This window comes from Molossus molossus, unplaced genomic scaffold, assembly GCF_014108415.1.
Source record: "Molossus molossus isolate mMolMol1 unplaced genomic scaffold, mMolMol1.p scaffold_m16_p_17, whole genome shotgun sequence".
Taxonomy (NCBI): domain Eukaryota; kingdom Metazoa; phylum Chordata; class Mammalia; order Chiroptera; family Molossidae; genus Molossus; species Molossus molossus.
The window spans coordinates 27,717,439-27,733,592 of NW_023425352.1; the positions used below are offsets into that span (position 1 = coordinate 27,717,439).

At 43.6% G+C, this 16,154-nt stretch overlaps 2 protein-coding genes and 1 long non-coding RNA gene across 7 annotated transcripts in view; 2 read left to right on the forward strand and 1 right to left on the reverse strand.

The window, feature by feature from the left end:
* The window catches only part of TCTN3 (tectonic family member 3), a 25,477-nt gene extending 24,204 nt beyond the window's left edge, over window positions 1-1,273 (forward strand). Inside the window, exon 14 of the mRNA XM_036265568.1 lies at window positions 542-1,273. Within this exon, the coding sequence (XP_036121461.1) occupies window positions 542-775 (234 nt within the window). The 3' untranslated portion in view covers window positions 776-1,273. The remainder of the gene's footprint in view (window positions 1-541) is intronic.
* The window catches only part of LOC118632450, a 16,442-nt gene extending 12,644 nt beyond the window's left edge, over window positions 1-3,798 (reverse strand). The window contains exons 1-4 of one of the 4 annotated variants that reach the window (XR_004960027.1): window positions 3,720-3,798; window positions 3,161-3,263; window positions 2,638-2,767; window positions 598-767 (exon numbers count right to left, since the gene is read on the reverse strand). This is a non-coding gene — a long non-coding RNA (uncharacterized LOC118632450). Of the gene's footprint in view, window positions 1-597; window positions 768-2,637; window positions 2,768-3,160; window positions 3,432-3,719 lie in introns of those variants that run through there. The other 3 variants (XR_004960026.1, XR_004960029.1, XR_004960028.1) reach the window with 3 other exon arrangements.
* A 10,211-nt stretch (window positions 3,799-14,009) lies between these two features.
* The window catches only part of ALDH18A1 (aldehyde dehydrogenase 18 family member A1), a 52,274-nt gene continuing 50,129 nt past the window's right edge, over window positions 14,010-16,154 (forward strand). The window contains exon 1 of one of the 2 annotated variants that reach the window (XM_036264831.1): window positions 14,010-14,117. The gene's annotated coding sequence lies outside the window, so the exon portion shown is untranslated. Of the gene's footprint in view, window positions 14,198-16,154 lie in introns of both variants that reach the window. The other variant, XM_036264830.1, reaches the window with a different exon arrangement.

The window sequence follows — 16,154 nt, forward strand, 5'->3', positions numbered from 1 at the left end:
CATCTGTTTTATTTGACTTGAACTGGTGGGTGATTGGGAAGATCCTTTCTAACCCTGAGATTCTGTGAATCTGGTGTGGTTGTTTTAAAATCTCCATTTCTGAGTTTTTTGCTTTTTCCATGAAGTCTCCAATTTCTTTCTGCAATTGAAGAAATGGAACTGCCACTACTGCTCCCACTAGCACAAGTGTACTGTTTCAGGGCCTGGGCCTCCTGGGACCTGATAGGGCAGAGCTGCGGAGCACGTCGCAGCAGTTTTGCCGTCTGGCCTCTCTGATATGGGGCAGCTCCCCAGTTGGGGGAAGCTAGAGTCAGTCTTGAGGTAGGTGTGACTGTTCACAGTTCTGGTGTCACAGACTGTTGCTAAGAAACTAATTTTCTGTCTCATAGAAAACTACATAGAATGAATATGAGAAAAAGGTAAATCTTGCTTAAAGCAATTTGGTTTTGGTCTGTCTCCAGGGAAAGTTATAATAAGTCAAGTAGATGACTATTTTGAATTGGTACCAAGTGCTGACCTGTCATGGACTTTCTCCCTACAGGATTCCCAGGTAACAGAAATGTCTTTGACAACTATTGTGACCTTTGTGGACATTACCCAGAAGCCAGAGCCTCCACGGGGCCAACCCAGAATCGACTGGAAATTGCCGTTCGACTTCTTCTTTCCTTTCAAAGTGGCATTCAGCAAAGGAGTAGGCTCTCAGAAAGGCTCATTCTCTCCCATCCTTGTCTTGTGTCTCTTACTACTTGGAGTTCTCAGCTTAGAGACTAAGTAACAAAAGGAGAATAATTACATTTTAATTTTCCCTATGGGAAATCCAGCAGCAGCCTATTTGTGTTGGCAACTGACCAGAGAGCATTTAGGATCATAGAGGACCTAACTGAAAAGATCTTTGTACATGAGAGAAGGGATTTTAGAAAAGCAATAAAAAATATCTTCTTCATTCTAGCTCTCTGCTCAGAACTTAGAACATGCTTCAATAATGTCAATTGCAAAGATCTCCAAAAATTGAATATATAACCTACAGAACACCAGCCACACATCAAGTTCTGTGCTTCTCAGGCAGGAGAGGATGCAAAGAGCCCTTCCTCCAGCCCTTCAGGTTGGGTTACACCTGACTACAGGTTTGCAAAATCTTCATCCATCTGTTCACAGGCACAGCTGGGCCCAACATCAGAAGGAACATGTTCCTACCATCCCCCACATGAACTTGGGAATAGCTGCCCTCTGGACTTGAAAGGAGCTGATGGTTCAGAACAGAAAACTACTGGCTATATATTTGATCTGGCTCCTCCCCACTCCCTTGGGCCACAGTCTTCCTAGGCTGAGTGAGGAAAACAATTCTTTCTACTGTTTCCAAAATGAATGTGGAATCCTGGCCCCTTTTCCTACTAGGAAATGATTCTACCATTAGTTTTCCTCCTTCCTTTCCTCCACTGTGGTAGAGAAATAAAACTGATTGAGAGCTCGGTTGTACTAATTCCAGCAGCACACAGAAGTTAACTGACATGTGGTCTGCCTCGTGATTTTATGTGTGTGTGTGTGTGTGTGTGTGTGTGTGTGTGTGTGTGTGTGTATGTGTGTGTGTGTGAGAGAGAGAGAGAGAGAGAGAGAGAGAGAAGGTTTTTGTTTTTAAAAGGAAGAGCACTTTATAGCGTAATAGCGTTTAAATCAAAGGACTCGGATTCTTTTCCTGGGAAATACATTCTCTGAAGACCCCAGTTGTGTGGCCCTGATACTAGTAGAGAGTTCAGCATGAAATCTGTCGTGTGTTTTTTTAACATAAGGCAATGGCAGCTTGCAAAGGGCAATGTATGCAGGCATGGTGGGGCCCTACCTGCATGACCAACTCAGATTCCCACTTGCAGAGAAAACTGCTTAAAAGGGTAATTTCCTATTATCATTTCTAGGTGGAGAGGAATTGGTTGGGAATTATGATAGGAAACTTGGAAAGCAGGAAGCATTAAAAAGTTTGGGCCTAGAGCAGAATTATTTTACCCTTGTAATTAAAGTAAAATTTTGATATAAGATGTCATTTTATCTACTTAAACTCTTAATCCCTTTTGTAAAAAAAATACATTAAATAGTAGGATGTGGTAGTGAAAATAGCATTGATCACCTACTCTGAAACAGAATTGTAAGGTACAGCCCCTCAGCAAGCTGACAGTTTAGTGGAAGAAAAATGACGTGACACGGAGACATGTGTGTTCAGAGAAACAATCGATGTGGGCTGGACTAGTGAGGGACAACCTTTGAGGAGGAGCTAAACATGGCAGATGGGTAGGACTGAGAATGAGGGGTGTTCCCAGGAGCCAGGGACAGCCTGAGTGAGGCCTAGGGGCTCGTGTGAATCAGAGGGTTGAGAGGCTGACGTGATTGGCAAAATAGGAGCTAAGATGGGTAAGGAAGATGGGCACTTGTGATGTGGACACTTGAAAGCCAGGCAGAGAAATTGGGAGATAGTCTGTTTTTTCCCACAGCATCTTAATGATCTGACTCTAAAATAGCCTTTCAATAAAGCATATGTTAGTTAAAATAAATCCCACTTCAAAAAATGCTAATGGTAAGCACCATTCCAAAACACCTCAAAGGTAACTTCCCTGAAAGAAGGTGGCAACGTTGTACACTTATACTAACCTGGGAGGAAGTGCGTCTGTACAAGGGACATGTGCACAGGGGGTGCTGGGAAGCTGACGGCATGGTTCCCACCAGAGGCCATTACACGTAGGTGTTATTTAATTCAGCAGCTGCCTCTGAGGAGACCTGGCTAGAACAGATCACAAAGCTGTTAGGAGATTTAGGTTCTCCAGTTTGGGCTTCTTAAAGGGAAATAAATGTACGTGACAATTCATCCTAGGTTGTAGGGTAGGAGACATCTAACCAACCCAACAGCCTAGAGTCCTTTTCAGAATCTGGTGCCTCTACTCCTTAAATGCTTATTTCCGTACCCATGTTATGAAACCGTTCTATGCCTTTACAAAAAAAAAAAATAGATCTCAACTGTAATTCACATGCCATAAAATTCACTGTTACTGGGTTTTAGTGTATTCAAAGTTATGCAACCATCACCACTAATTCCAGAACATTTTCATCACCCTAGAAAGAAACCCCATGATCCCGCAGAGATCTGGGGGTGTGCTAACATGGTAAGAACCCTTACCTTCTGCCGGCCTCTGCCAGGTGCCCCCAGATCTCCTTATCTGCAGCAGCCATGTGGGGAAGTGCTGGGCTCCAGCCAGTGACTTTGTCCTGCTTAGCACCAACTGTGGGGGAGGAAGAAACTCTATCCTCAAGGTTCTTTCAGCTGGTCCAAGTAGATATAGGGTGGATTGGCAAGAGAGAATAACCAAATTTAATGCATACAGCCATGACTGGTTTGACTTAGCAGTTAGATCATCAGCCAGAGGACTGAAGTGTTGTGGGTTCAATTCCCGGTCAAGGGCACGTACCAGGGTTGCAGGTTCAATCTCTGGTCCTGGTCTGGGTTGTACAGGAGGCAACCAATCAATGTGTTTCTCTCACATTGATACCCCCCTCCCACTCTAAAAAAGGGAAAATATCTTCGGGTGAGAATTAACAAAACAAATTTAATGCATGCATAGGTATGGAAGACCCTTATACCCAGGGGAGTCAGAGACCCCTCATGTGCAAGAGGTGAGACAGAAAGGGAAAATGTATACACAAGCCACTCTGAACCAGGGGCAGGTAAGGGACCATACCTTTTAAACTCGCATGTGAGATCTTACACCAAAAATCAGCACATCTGCTCTTCCAAGGCAGGAATACCGCGTGTCTTCCTCTCTACTCTGCTAATTTGATTACCTTTAAGCCTAGTTTCCAGTTATGAAGAAGACTGATTAACAGCTTTGATAAGATTTTATGGTTATCTTTCCTCCAGTCACTCTCCTTGTAACAGACCTTCAAACATTTTTTAAATCATCTGTACAACAATGCAGTCTTCTTAGCTCCCTCCCTTTGTACTGGTAAATTATCAGTTATTTAACTTACTACACAGAATGTCTCTATTGTAATCATGTATTTAAGGAGCAAGTTTTCCTGTAAGGGGGTATGTAAAACAATTTGGATAGAATTGAAATGAAATTCCAGCCTCCTCATTGCAGATGTGGAGAAACAGTTACTCTCAAATACCTTGTGAGACTATGTGAGAAGGGCAAGTAGCTATTTAATTATATCAAAAGCCTTTAAAATGTTATAAATTTTGACCCAACAATTTCACTTATTTGACATCATCCAGGAGGACAAAATGCCCAACAATAGGGGTTTAGTTAAATAAATTATATCCATAGATTGGAACACATACAACCACTGAAAATTGAGACAACCTGCTTTTGTCGCCATAGTGAATGATCCATTTTTAGTGAATAAAACAGACTACAAAATAGTGCATATACTCTGTGGTCCTATTTTTGTAAAACAAAAAATGTTTATACTTGTGTACTTAGGCAAACAGAAAATCTGAAAGGCTAACTTGTCAAAATTGGGGCTTAAAAATATAAGCATTTTCTGAATTTTATAATAAAAAAAATACAACTATACTTTGAAGAAAATATTTGCTCTCCAGAAAGAACCTTTCAGTTTATGTTATGTAAGAATGTTCCTTTTTTTTTTAATCCTCACCCGAGGACATTTTTCCATTTTTTGTTCAGACAGAGCGGGAAGGAGAGAGAGGAAGAGAGAGAGGGAGAAACATCGATGTGAAGGGACACATCGAGTGGCTGCCACCCGCACGACCAACCAGGGCCGGGGACAAACTGCAAATGAGGTACGTGCCCTTAGCGGGAACCGAACCCGGGATTCTCTGTACCGCAGGCCGACGCTCCAACCGCTGAGCCGAACCGGCCAGGGCGAATGTTCCTTTTTTATGAGTAACTTCCTTTTTCTCCTGATGTATTCGTTTAAGACTCTGGGCCTGTTTTTTTTTGTTTTTTTTCCCCCAATTACAGTTTACACTCAATGTTATTTTGTATTAGTTTCAGGAGTACAGCAGCGTGGTTAGACAATCATATACTTTGCAAAGTGTTCCCCCCGATATTCCCAGTCCCCACCTGGCCCATACATAGTTATTACAATATTACTGACTATATTCCCTATGCTGAACTTTACATCCCCATGACTCTTCTGTAACTACCAATCTGCTGCTTAATCCCTTCACCTTTTTCACCTAGTCCCCCAGCCCTCTCCCCTCCGACAGCCATCAGTATGTTCTCTGCATCTATGAGTCTGTTTCTATTTTGTTTGTTCATTTATATTGCTCTTTAGATTCCTCGTATAAGTGAAATCATACAGTATTTGTCTTTCTCTTGACTGACTTCCTTTACTTAGCATAATACCCTTCAGGTCCATCCATGCTGTCACAAATGGTACAATTTCATTCATTTTTTATGGCTGAGTAGTATTCCATTGTATATATGTACACCACCACTTTACACACTTGTCTATTGATGGACACTTGGGCTGCTTCCATAGCTTGGTTATTGTAAATAGTGCTACAATAAATATAGAGGTGCATATATTCTTTCAAATTAGTGTTTTGGGTTTCTTCAGATATGTACCCAGAAGTGGAATTGCTAGGTCATAAAGCAGTTCCATTTTTAATTTTTTGAGGAACCTCCATACTGTTTTCCATGGTGGCTGCACCAATCTGCATTCCCACCAACAGTGCATAAAGGTTCCTTTTTCTGTACATCCTCGCCATCAGACATATTTAGATCAAAAGAACAGATATAGAAAGCCCAGCAATAAACTCACATCTACATGGTCAATCAATATTTGACACAAAGGAGGCAAGAACATACAATGGCGTAAAGACAGTCTATTCAATAAACAGTGTTTGGAAAATTGGACAGATAGATGCAAAAAATGAAACTAGACCACCTTACACCATATACAAGAATAAACTCAAAATGGATTACAGACTTAAATATAAGACTCACAACCATAAAACTCCTAGAAGAAAACATGGACAGTAAAATCTTGGACATTTCTCTTAGTAATATTTTTTCTGATATACCTTCTCAGGCAAGGGAAACAAAAAATAAATGGGACTACATCAAACTAAAAAAGTTTTGCACAGCAAAGGAAACCATCAACAAAATGAAAAAACAACTCACTGAATGGGAGAACATATTCACCAATGAGACGTGATAAGGGGTTAATATTCGTTTAAAAAAACCATACAACTCGCCCTGGCCGGTTTGGCTCAGCGGTTAGAGCGTCGGCCTGCGGTCCCAAGAGACCCCGGTTCGGTTCCCGCTAAGGGCGCGTACCTCGGTTGCAGTTTGTCCCCGGCCCTGGTTGGTCGTGTGGGTGGCAGCCACTCGATGTGTCCCTTCACGTCGATGTTTCTCTCTCCCTCTCTTCCGCCTTCTCTATCTGAACAAAAAATGTCCTCGGGTGAGGATAAAAAAAAAATAAAAAAATAACTCATACAACTCAACACCAAAAAAAAAAAAAAAACTAACTCCTACAATCCAATTAAAAATGGGCAAAGGACCTGAATAGACACTTCTTTTAAGAAGACATACAGATGGCCAAAAGACATGAAAAGATGCTCAACATCACCAATCAGAAGTGCAAATTAAAACCATCATGAGATATCACCTCACACCTGTCAGATGGCTGTCATCAATAAACAACAAATGTGGGCCTGTCTTTTTTTTTTTTTAGCAATATTTTAAATTATTTTTGTTACAAATGTTTTTCCTTTCCCCCCCCATTGACCCTCCTCCTGTTCCAGCCACCCTCCCCCACCCCACAGCATTGTAGTCTATGTCAATTGGTTATGCTTATATTCATAAGTTCTTTGGTTTATTTCTTCCCTCCCTCCTGCCCCCCTCCTAAGAGGTTTGTCAGTCCAAACCCTACTTCTATGTCTCTGGGTCTATTTTGTTCATTATATTCAACAAATAAGTGAGATCATGTGATACTTGTCTTTGACTGGTTTCTTTCACTTAGCATAATACTCTCCAGGTTGTTCCATGTCATCTCAAAGGATAAGAGATCTTTCTTTCTTACTGCTGCATAGTATTCCGTGGTGCATATGTACCACAGCTTTTTTATCCACTCATCTATTGATGGACACTTGGGCTGTTTCCAGATCTTAGCAATTGTAAATAGTGCTGCTATAAACATAGAGGTGCATATATTCTTTCTGATTGGTGTTTCAGACTTCTAAGGCTATATTCCTAGAAGTGGGATCACTGGGTCACATGGCAGTTCAATTTTTAATTTTTTGAGGTAGCACCATATTGTTTTCCATAGTGGCTGCACCAGTCTGCATTCCCACCAACAGTGTACTAGAGTCCCCTTTTCTCCACACCCTCGCCAGCACTTCTTGTTTGATGATTTGTTGATGGTGGCCATTCTGACAGGTGTGAGGTGATACCTCATAGTCGTTTTAATTAGCCTCTCTCTGATGATTAGTGACATTGAACATTTTTTTATATGTCTCATAGCCATTTGTATGTCCTTTTTGGAGAAATGTCTATTTAGGGCCTCTGCCCATTTTTTAATTGGATTCTTTATTTTTCTTTTGTTGAATTGTATGAGTACTCTATATATTTTGGAAATTAACCCCTTATCTGATGTATCGTTGGCAATTATGGTCTCCCTTATAGTGGGTTCCCTTTCCATTTTGATGGTTGTTTCTTTTGCTGTGCAGAAGCTTTTTAGTTTGATGTAGTCCCATGTATTAATTTTGTCCTTTGTTTCTCTTGCCTTAGGCATTTATCAGTGAAAATTCTGCTGCGTGTCTGAAATTTGTTGCCTAAATTTTCTTTTTTAATCCTTACCCGAGGACATTTTCCCATTTTTTTGTTCAGGTAGAGTGGGAGGGAGAGAGAGGAACAGAGAGAGAGAGAGAAACATCGATGTGAAAGGAACACATCGAGTGGCTGCCACCCGCACTACCGACCAGGGCCGGGGACAAACTACAAATGAGGTACGTGCCCTTAGCGGGAACCGAACCCAGGTCTCTCAGGACCGCAGGTCGACACTCTAACCGCTGAGCCAAACCGGCCAGGGTATTTTTTTTTCTTTTTTTTTTTTTTTTTTTGTACAGATAGAGTGGGAGGGAGAGAGAGGAAGAGAGAGAGAGAGTGAGAGAAACATCCCGCACGACCAACCAGGGCCGGGACAAACTGCAACCGAAGTACGTGCCCTTAGCGGGAACTGAACCCGGGTATCTCCGGACCGCAGGCCGACGCTCTAACCGCTGAGCCAAACCAGCCAGGGCTGCCTACATTTTCTTCTAGGATTTTTATGGATTCACACGTCATATTTAAGTCTTTTATCCATTTTGAGTTTATTCTTGTGTAAGGTGTAAGTTGGTGGTCTGGTTTCATTTTTTTTTTTTTGCATGTAGCTGTCCAATTTTCCCAACACTACTTATTAAAAAGGCTGTTTTTACTCCATTGTATGTTCTTGCCACCTTAGTCAAATATTAATTGAGCATAATGTCTTGGGTCAATTTCTGAGTTCTCTCTGTTCTGTTCCATTGATCTAAATTGGTTTTTTTTAATCCTCACTGGAGGACATTTTTTCATTTTCTATTCAGATAGAGTGGGAGGGAGAGAGAGGAAGAGAGAGAGAGAGAAAAACATCAACGCGAAAGGGACACATCGAGTGGTTGCCACCCACACGACCCAACCAGGGCCAGGGACAAACTGCAACCGAGGTACATGCCCCTAGCAGGAACCTTACCCGGGCCTCTCCGGACCACAGGCCGACACTCTAACTGCTGAGCCAAACCAGCCAGGACTGTTCCATTGATCTATATGCCTGTTCTTGTGACAGTACCAGGCTGTTTTGATTATAATGGCTTTATAGTAGAACCTGATATCCGGTATTGTGATCCCTCCTACTTTGGTCTTCTTTTTCAAGATTGCTATGGCTATTCGGGGTCTTTTTTGGTTCCATGTAAACTTTTGGAGTATTTGTTTTAGTTCTGTGAAATATGTCGTTGGTATTTTAATGGGGATTGCATTGAATCTATAGATTGCTTTTGGTAGTATGAACATTTTAGTTAATTCTTCCAATCCATGAACAAGGTATATGCTTCCACTTTTTTATATCTTCCTCTATTTCTTTTTTTCAAAGTCCTATAGTTTTCTGAGAACAGGTCCTTTACTTTTTTGGTTAAGTTTATTCCTAGGTATCTTAATTCTTTTGTTGCAATGGTAAATAGGATTGTTTTTTTTTTATCCTCACCCGAGGATATTTTTCCATTTTTTGTACAGATAGAGAGGGAGGGAGAGAAAGGAAGGGAGAGAGAGAGAGAAACATCGACGTGAAGGGACACATCGAGTGGCTGCCACCCACACGACCAACCAGGGCCGGGGACAAACTGCAACCGAAGTACGTGCCCTTAGCGGGAACCGAACCCGGGTCTCTCCGGAACACAGGCCGAGGCTCTAACCGCTGAGCCAAACCGGCCAGGGCGGATTGTTTTTTTTTTAAGTATCTGTTCATTATTGGTATATAAAAATTTCAATGATTTCTGGATATTGGTTTTGTATCCTGGTACTTTGCCAAATCCATTTATTAAATCTAGTAGTTTTTTTATGGAGTCTTTAGGGTTTTCTATGTACAATATTATATCATCTGTGAATAATGACAGTTTCATTTCTTCCTTTCCAATTTGGATCCCTTTTATTTTTTCTTCTTGTCTGATGCTGTGGCTAAGATTTCCAGTACTATGTTAAATAAGAATGGGGAAAGTGGACATCTCTGTCTTGTTCCTGTTCTTAAGGGAAAGGCTTTAGTTTTTGCCCATTGAGTATGATGTTGGCTGTAGATTTTTCATAAATGCCTTTTATTATGTTGAGATATGACCCTTCTATTCCCACTTTGCTGAGAGTTTTTATCAAAAATGGATGCTGGATTTTGTCAAATGCTTTTTCAGTGTCTATTGATATGATCACATGATTTTAATCTTTCATTTTGTTTATGTGGTGTTTTTATTGATTTACAAATATTGTACCAGCCTTGCATCCTGGGATAAATGCCACTTGGTCATGGTATATAATTTTTTAAATATATTGCTGGATTCGATTTTCTAAGATTTTTTTCTTTTAGGATTTTGGCATGTATTTTCATCAGGGATATTGGCCTGTAGTTTTCTTTCTTTGTAGTGGCTTTATCTGGCTTTGGGATTAGAATTATGCTGGCCTCATGAAAAGAGCCTGGAAGTCTTCCTTCCTCTTGAATTGTTTGGAATGGTTTGAGGAGAATAGGTGATAGTTCTTCTTTGAATATTTGATAAAACTCCCCTGTGTGGCCATCCTAACAGCTTTTGTTTGCTGGGATTTTATTTGGGTCTGTCTTTTAAAGCAGGGGTTCTGAAATGCCAGTCACATGATAATCTTCTGGGGTACTTTATAAAAATGCTCATTCCTGGGCCATGCCCCTGGAGATTCTAATTCACTGGTGGGAAATGGGGGCTCTAGGAATCTGTCTTTTTCTTCTTTTTTTTTTTTAATCCTCACCTGAGGACATTCTTCCATTTTTTGTTCAGACAGAGCGGGAGGGAGAGAGAGAGAAACATCGATGTGAAGGGACACATCGAGTGGCTGCCACCCGCACGACCAACCAGGGCCGGGGACAAACCGCAACCGAGACACATGCCCTTAGCGGGAACCGAACCCGGGTCTCTCTGTACCGCAGGCCGACGCTCCAACCGCTGAGCCAAACCGGCCAGGGCAGGAATCTCTTTTTCAAAAGCTTTCCTGGTGCTTCTGATTGCAGCCTGGTTTGTAACACTACAAAGTGATGTTGCATATTGTAGCTGAAACTGGTTCATTTAACTTTGCCAACTCACATAATACGTCTACCAATCTAGCCTATTTCCTATTCTCTAAGAATTTCCATCATTCAGTGCTCAGCTGAAGGGGTGGGCCTAGCCTGTGTTCACTAAAAATATTTTAGGGCTGAGGAAGCCATTCTGTACCAAATGTTCACTATTAAAGAGTCTGTCTTAAAAGGAGAAAAAAAAAAAAGATGTGCAGAGAGAAGTATAAATAAGAGACCCAGCGAAGGTACACCTTCAGTAAATTGCCTTGTTTGAATAGGATTCTGTTGTTAATTAAAGAAGCTGAGACTTAGGTAACTTAAACCTAGTACTCTATAGCATGTCAAGAAGCAGTCTTCAATCCTACATTCTTATAGTCCAATTCTAATCAGCCACTCCTACATAACTTTCTGGTCTTGTCCAGTCCTGTTACTATTTGCTGAGACAAAGTTAAATTCCTCCAAAAAGGAATCACTTAAAAAAAAATCTTATGCAGGGAAGATACTATGTCTGAATCATTTCCTAGCTGAAAATCTGGTATTTGATTTTCCTCAATCCATAGTAACACAGCCCACTCCTCTTTCTTTTCTTTTTTTAAATTTTTTTTATCCTCACCCGAGGACATTTTTGCATTTATGTTCAGATAGAGTGGGAGGGAGAGAGGGGGAAAGAGAGAGAGAGAAAGACATAAATGTGAGAGAGACACATCGACTGGTTGCCACCCACACAACCCCAACCAGGGCCAGGGACAAACTGCAACCGAGGTACGTGCCCTTAGCGGGAACCGAACCCGGGTCTCTCTGTACCGCAGGCCGACGCTCTAACCGCTGAGCCAAACTGGCCAGGGCCACTCCTCTTTCTTTACTAAATTAGAATATTAATAGTAAAATTGTAATGAAAATAAAATAACGGTAGTAAATAAAATAGAAAATGTTTGGACAATGTTGATTTTCATATTTGATCCTTTTAAGAACCCTGTAGCCAAATATAGAATAGATAAGGACACTATTATTAGCCCATTTCTTATCTGAGAAAACTAAGCCCAAAGAAATTAAATTCATTTGTTTACCGAATATATATTAAGAGTCTATTATGTGCCAAGAATATACTTTTATGCTCTCAGGAGTTTAAATTCTAGCAGGGAAGGCAGACAAGCAATCACCATAGGTGCCATGTAGGTTAAGAACACATTAAGGCCTTGGTCGGTGTGGGTCAGTGGTTAGAGCGTTGGCCGATATATGGGAGGATCGAGAGTTTGATTCCTGGTCAAGGGCATGTTCCTGGGTTGCAGGTTCCATTTCAGGCCTTGGTTGAGGTGTGTGGGTGGGTGGGAGGGGCAACCATAGATGTCTCTCCCTCCACCTCCACCCCTTCCCTTTCACTGTCTACAAATCAATGGGAAAAATTTCCTTGGGTGAGGATTAACTAAAAAATAAAAATAAAAAAATAAAAAGGACACATTAAGAACAGAACAGAATTTCCCCAGTGGAGAAGGCTTCTGTCACTAGTGGATTTAACTATACCCACTAGTGCCCAATTTGTTGCCTAGTTTGTTCTAAGTTCATGATGAGAATCTTAAAAGAAAAGCTGAAGTATTGGGTGAAACTACTGGGGGGAATTTTATTTCTTCTGTATCCCCTACCCTCACTAAAAGTCTCACAACTTAACATCTGTTTGCTGTTCTCATCCTTCTCCCCAAAGAAAGTCTCCTCTCATCTGTTTCCTAACTCAGTCGCGGCCCCCTCCCATACTCCCACTTTCAAGTATTAAGTGCTATCAGCTCCCCCTCCTTTATGCTCCCCATGCCCCCTGCTGGAGCCTTTTTACCAGCCACCATTGCTTACTTAGGCCTTTGCAATAGGCTAACATCCAACCTCCCTTGTTTACTGATTTCTTACATACAAATTGCATCATACCATTTCAGTACTCTAAAAGTCATGGTCTTCTGTCTTTGAAGATGATAGAATTCAAAATCTTTAGCATGACTCAGAAATCTTTGCAAGGTGGCAAACATGTCTCCTGTCTGATCTCACATGCAGCCTCTTCTCAAAGGGTATGTCTCATGCCTCTGCACATTCCATTCCTTCTTCCTGGTATGATCCTGCTCCCTTTTCTAGATGAACTGCTTACTGCTTATGTCTCAAAGCATAATTCGAATGTCTACTCTCTTTTAAAGCCTTGCTTGAATCCCCAGGCATCCCTTCCTCTAGAATTATTCACACTGTCTTATAATCATTTGCTCATATATCTGTCTCTCCCATAAGGCTGTGAACTCTTTGAGGAGGGGACAGCATCTTCCTCCTCACCTAGGGAATGCCTGACACGGAAAGTAGCCAGTGTTTAATGAATGAGGGAATGAATAAATAGGCTCAGCAATGTTCTTAGGGATTATTACAGAAGGGGCAAAAATGTCCTCGGGTGAGGATTTCAAAAAAAAAAAAATTGTTTAATTGCCCTGGTCGGAAGGGGCAAAAGGACTTGCCTGTCACCGAACTCCACTCAAGTGCTGCGCCTTTCCCCTCCGCTCGCGCCCAGCGCTCTGTCCACAGTGCAAGAACGTGCCCTTTGGGCAGTAAACAGCAAGTAGGAGAGAGGGAGAGTCTGAGCTCTGATTTAAAAGGTGGATGCACCTTTGAAATAGTTCCAATTGTCTGGGGTTAAATACAAGTATTTTTTTTTTTTATTGTTGAAAGTATTACAGATGTTTTCCCCATTGAACCCCCCTCCTTCCCGCTCCCACCCTCCTAAATACAACTATTTTAAGTGCAATAGCCTCACCAATGCCCTTGCTGAAAGAGCATTGGGCTGGGACCCCTGGGAAAACCTCCAGAGGATCAGGGGGGGAATCATTTTATCGCAATGGCAAAAATGTCCCATTTAAACAGCAAACGTTTGCCGGGGCAGTGGGCTCTAACTATGTGTACACGGATTCAACCTCTTTTCGAGGTGTGAGACACACACTGAAAAACACACCTAGTGGGTGCTCCCAGCCGCTGAGGGCTCCAGGCATCCTTTCTGCCTCCCTGGAAGCCCGACCGGGCCGCACCTGGGCACGGGGCACCTTCCCTTCTGGGTCGTGGCAGTTCGCGGGAGCGGGAGCCCCGCCTCCCGGCGTCGGCCGGGCTCGGTGGGCGGGGCCGCCACGTGGAGCGGGGACCCGATTCTCAGACGGCGCCTACGCCCGGGCCGCGGCGCAGCGCCGGCACAGCCCGTAGCCGCACGTCAACAGCGGAGGCCCCACGGCCTGGCTTTACGCCTACGCCGCTGACGTAACGTCATCTTGTGGGACGTGGACTGAAGAAAAAAGAGAGTAAGCCGGCGCCACAACCGGCCCCGCGTGGACTGCGGGCGGGCGGGGCGGTAGGGCCGGGCGCGGCGGCGGTGAGGCAGGTAGGCGGCGGGCCCCGGGCGCCGGGGACCGCGGGGTTGGCCAGGCGCCGAGGCGGGGTTGATGCGCGGGGCGGGGAAGGTGTGCGTGCTGGGCCGCGGATGACCGTAGGGGTTGCGGGAGCGCCGCCCGAGCAGGAGCCGGGTGGCCGGGGCCCACGTGGGCAGGGGCGCGCGCCGAGGGATGGCGGCGGGCTGGGCCGCCCACGCTGCACAGCAAGGCCCCGGCGCGGTCCGTATGGCTGGGATCGGAGGCTCTAAGGTCTGCGGGGACTTAGGGTACCTTCCTGGCCACCCAGATGGAGGAACTGGTCCAGGTGAACGCTTGAGCACACGGCGGACCCCTTCCGGGCCAGTGCACCTGCCTCGGTGCGGATGTGGTACCCTGGTTTGTAACTGGGCACCCGCGGACTTCGGGCCTGTGTGTGCAGTCTCCGTGGCCTGTGCGGTTTTCGCGATCGGGTCTCCTTAAAACCAGCCCCAGCAGGCGCGGAATCCCCTCACCACCGCCTTTGCAGTGTGGTATTCGGTCTGTGAGTAGTTCTTGGCAGGTCGGGGTGCCCCCAGATCCCCCCCCCCCCCGCCCCCATTATCTCCTGCTCTCTAAGGCGGTGAGATTTGTCCTCTGGTCTTTGTCTTTAAGTGAGCCGTATACTCAGCCTGTATTTCTGGGTGAAGTCTGTTAGGGCTGAAGTTCAGTTCTCTGTCCAAATCAGTAAGATATGTCTTTCTGTTTAGAACCTATGAAGAGGTACTTGAGAAATGCCCTGAGTCAAAACATGGAAACTTCAACTGATGACGTTGAGTCTAGACACACATAGACACATACCCTTTGCTCCCTGGAATCAGCAATCTGCTCTTTGAGGGCATAATAAACCCTGGCAGGGTGAACCACTCCTTGCAATGAGGAAGGGGTCAATCAGAGGGTGTGGTACAGGGGAGAGGCCAGGAGGCTTGGTTTCTAGGTCAGTTTTCATCCTAATATCTTAGTGACCTTAAACATTCAGAGCTTTCAGTTACACTTAGATAAGAGAGGGCTAAACAGTCAATAAGTATAATTGTGACTATATCCATCAGAGAATATTTGTAGAATTCTTTTGCCTATGACAGGTCCTGAAGGAAATAAAAAAAAAGAAATGCTTGTAAGATGCCATTAGTGCCTAAAAGACAGGAGGGCCCTGGCCGGTTTGGCTCAGCGGTTAGAGCGTCGGCCTGTGGTCCGGAGAGACCCGGGTTCGGTTCCCGCTAAGGGCATGTACCTCGGTTGCAGTTTGTCCCCGGCCCTGGTCGGTTGTGCGGGTGGCAGCCACTCGATGTGTTCCTTTCATGTCGATGTTTCTCTCTCTCTCTCTGTTCCTCTCTCCCTCCCACTCCACCTGAACAAAAAATGGAAAAATGTCCTCGGGTGAGGATAAAATAAAATAAAAGACAGGAGGAAAAATGGACATTTATTGACCATCTGCTGTAACCAGACATTCCATGCAGTCTGTTTTAATTCTCACAATAATCCTGTGAGGTCCTTACTGTTATTATCCCTGATTTACAAATGAAGAAACTGAGGCTTAAAAAGATTAAGTAACCTCCAAAGGTACACGACTAGCAAGTACAGAGCTTGAACCCAAATCTGTCCAACTTCAAAGCCCATGTCCCCATCCTATTTACCATGCTGTCAGTAGGAGGTTGATAATGTAGCTGGGAAAAGCAAAAGTAACACATGAACCAGTTAAAAAGTAACCTGTAAGCTTATACCCAACTTTAAATCCTAGAGTTGCTGAGAAAGGTTCATGAAGGAGGTAGAACTGGAATTTTAGTGTCACTGCTTGATTACTTTACCAGTTTGGCCCTTCTATGAGTATTTTGGAGAATTCATATGGAAATAATTATTTTGCAACAGTTACTGAACGAATTTACACAAGCAAACAGTCCATGGGCTCATATCATGCCCCAGTGTCATGCAAGT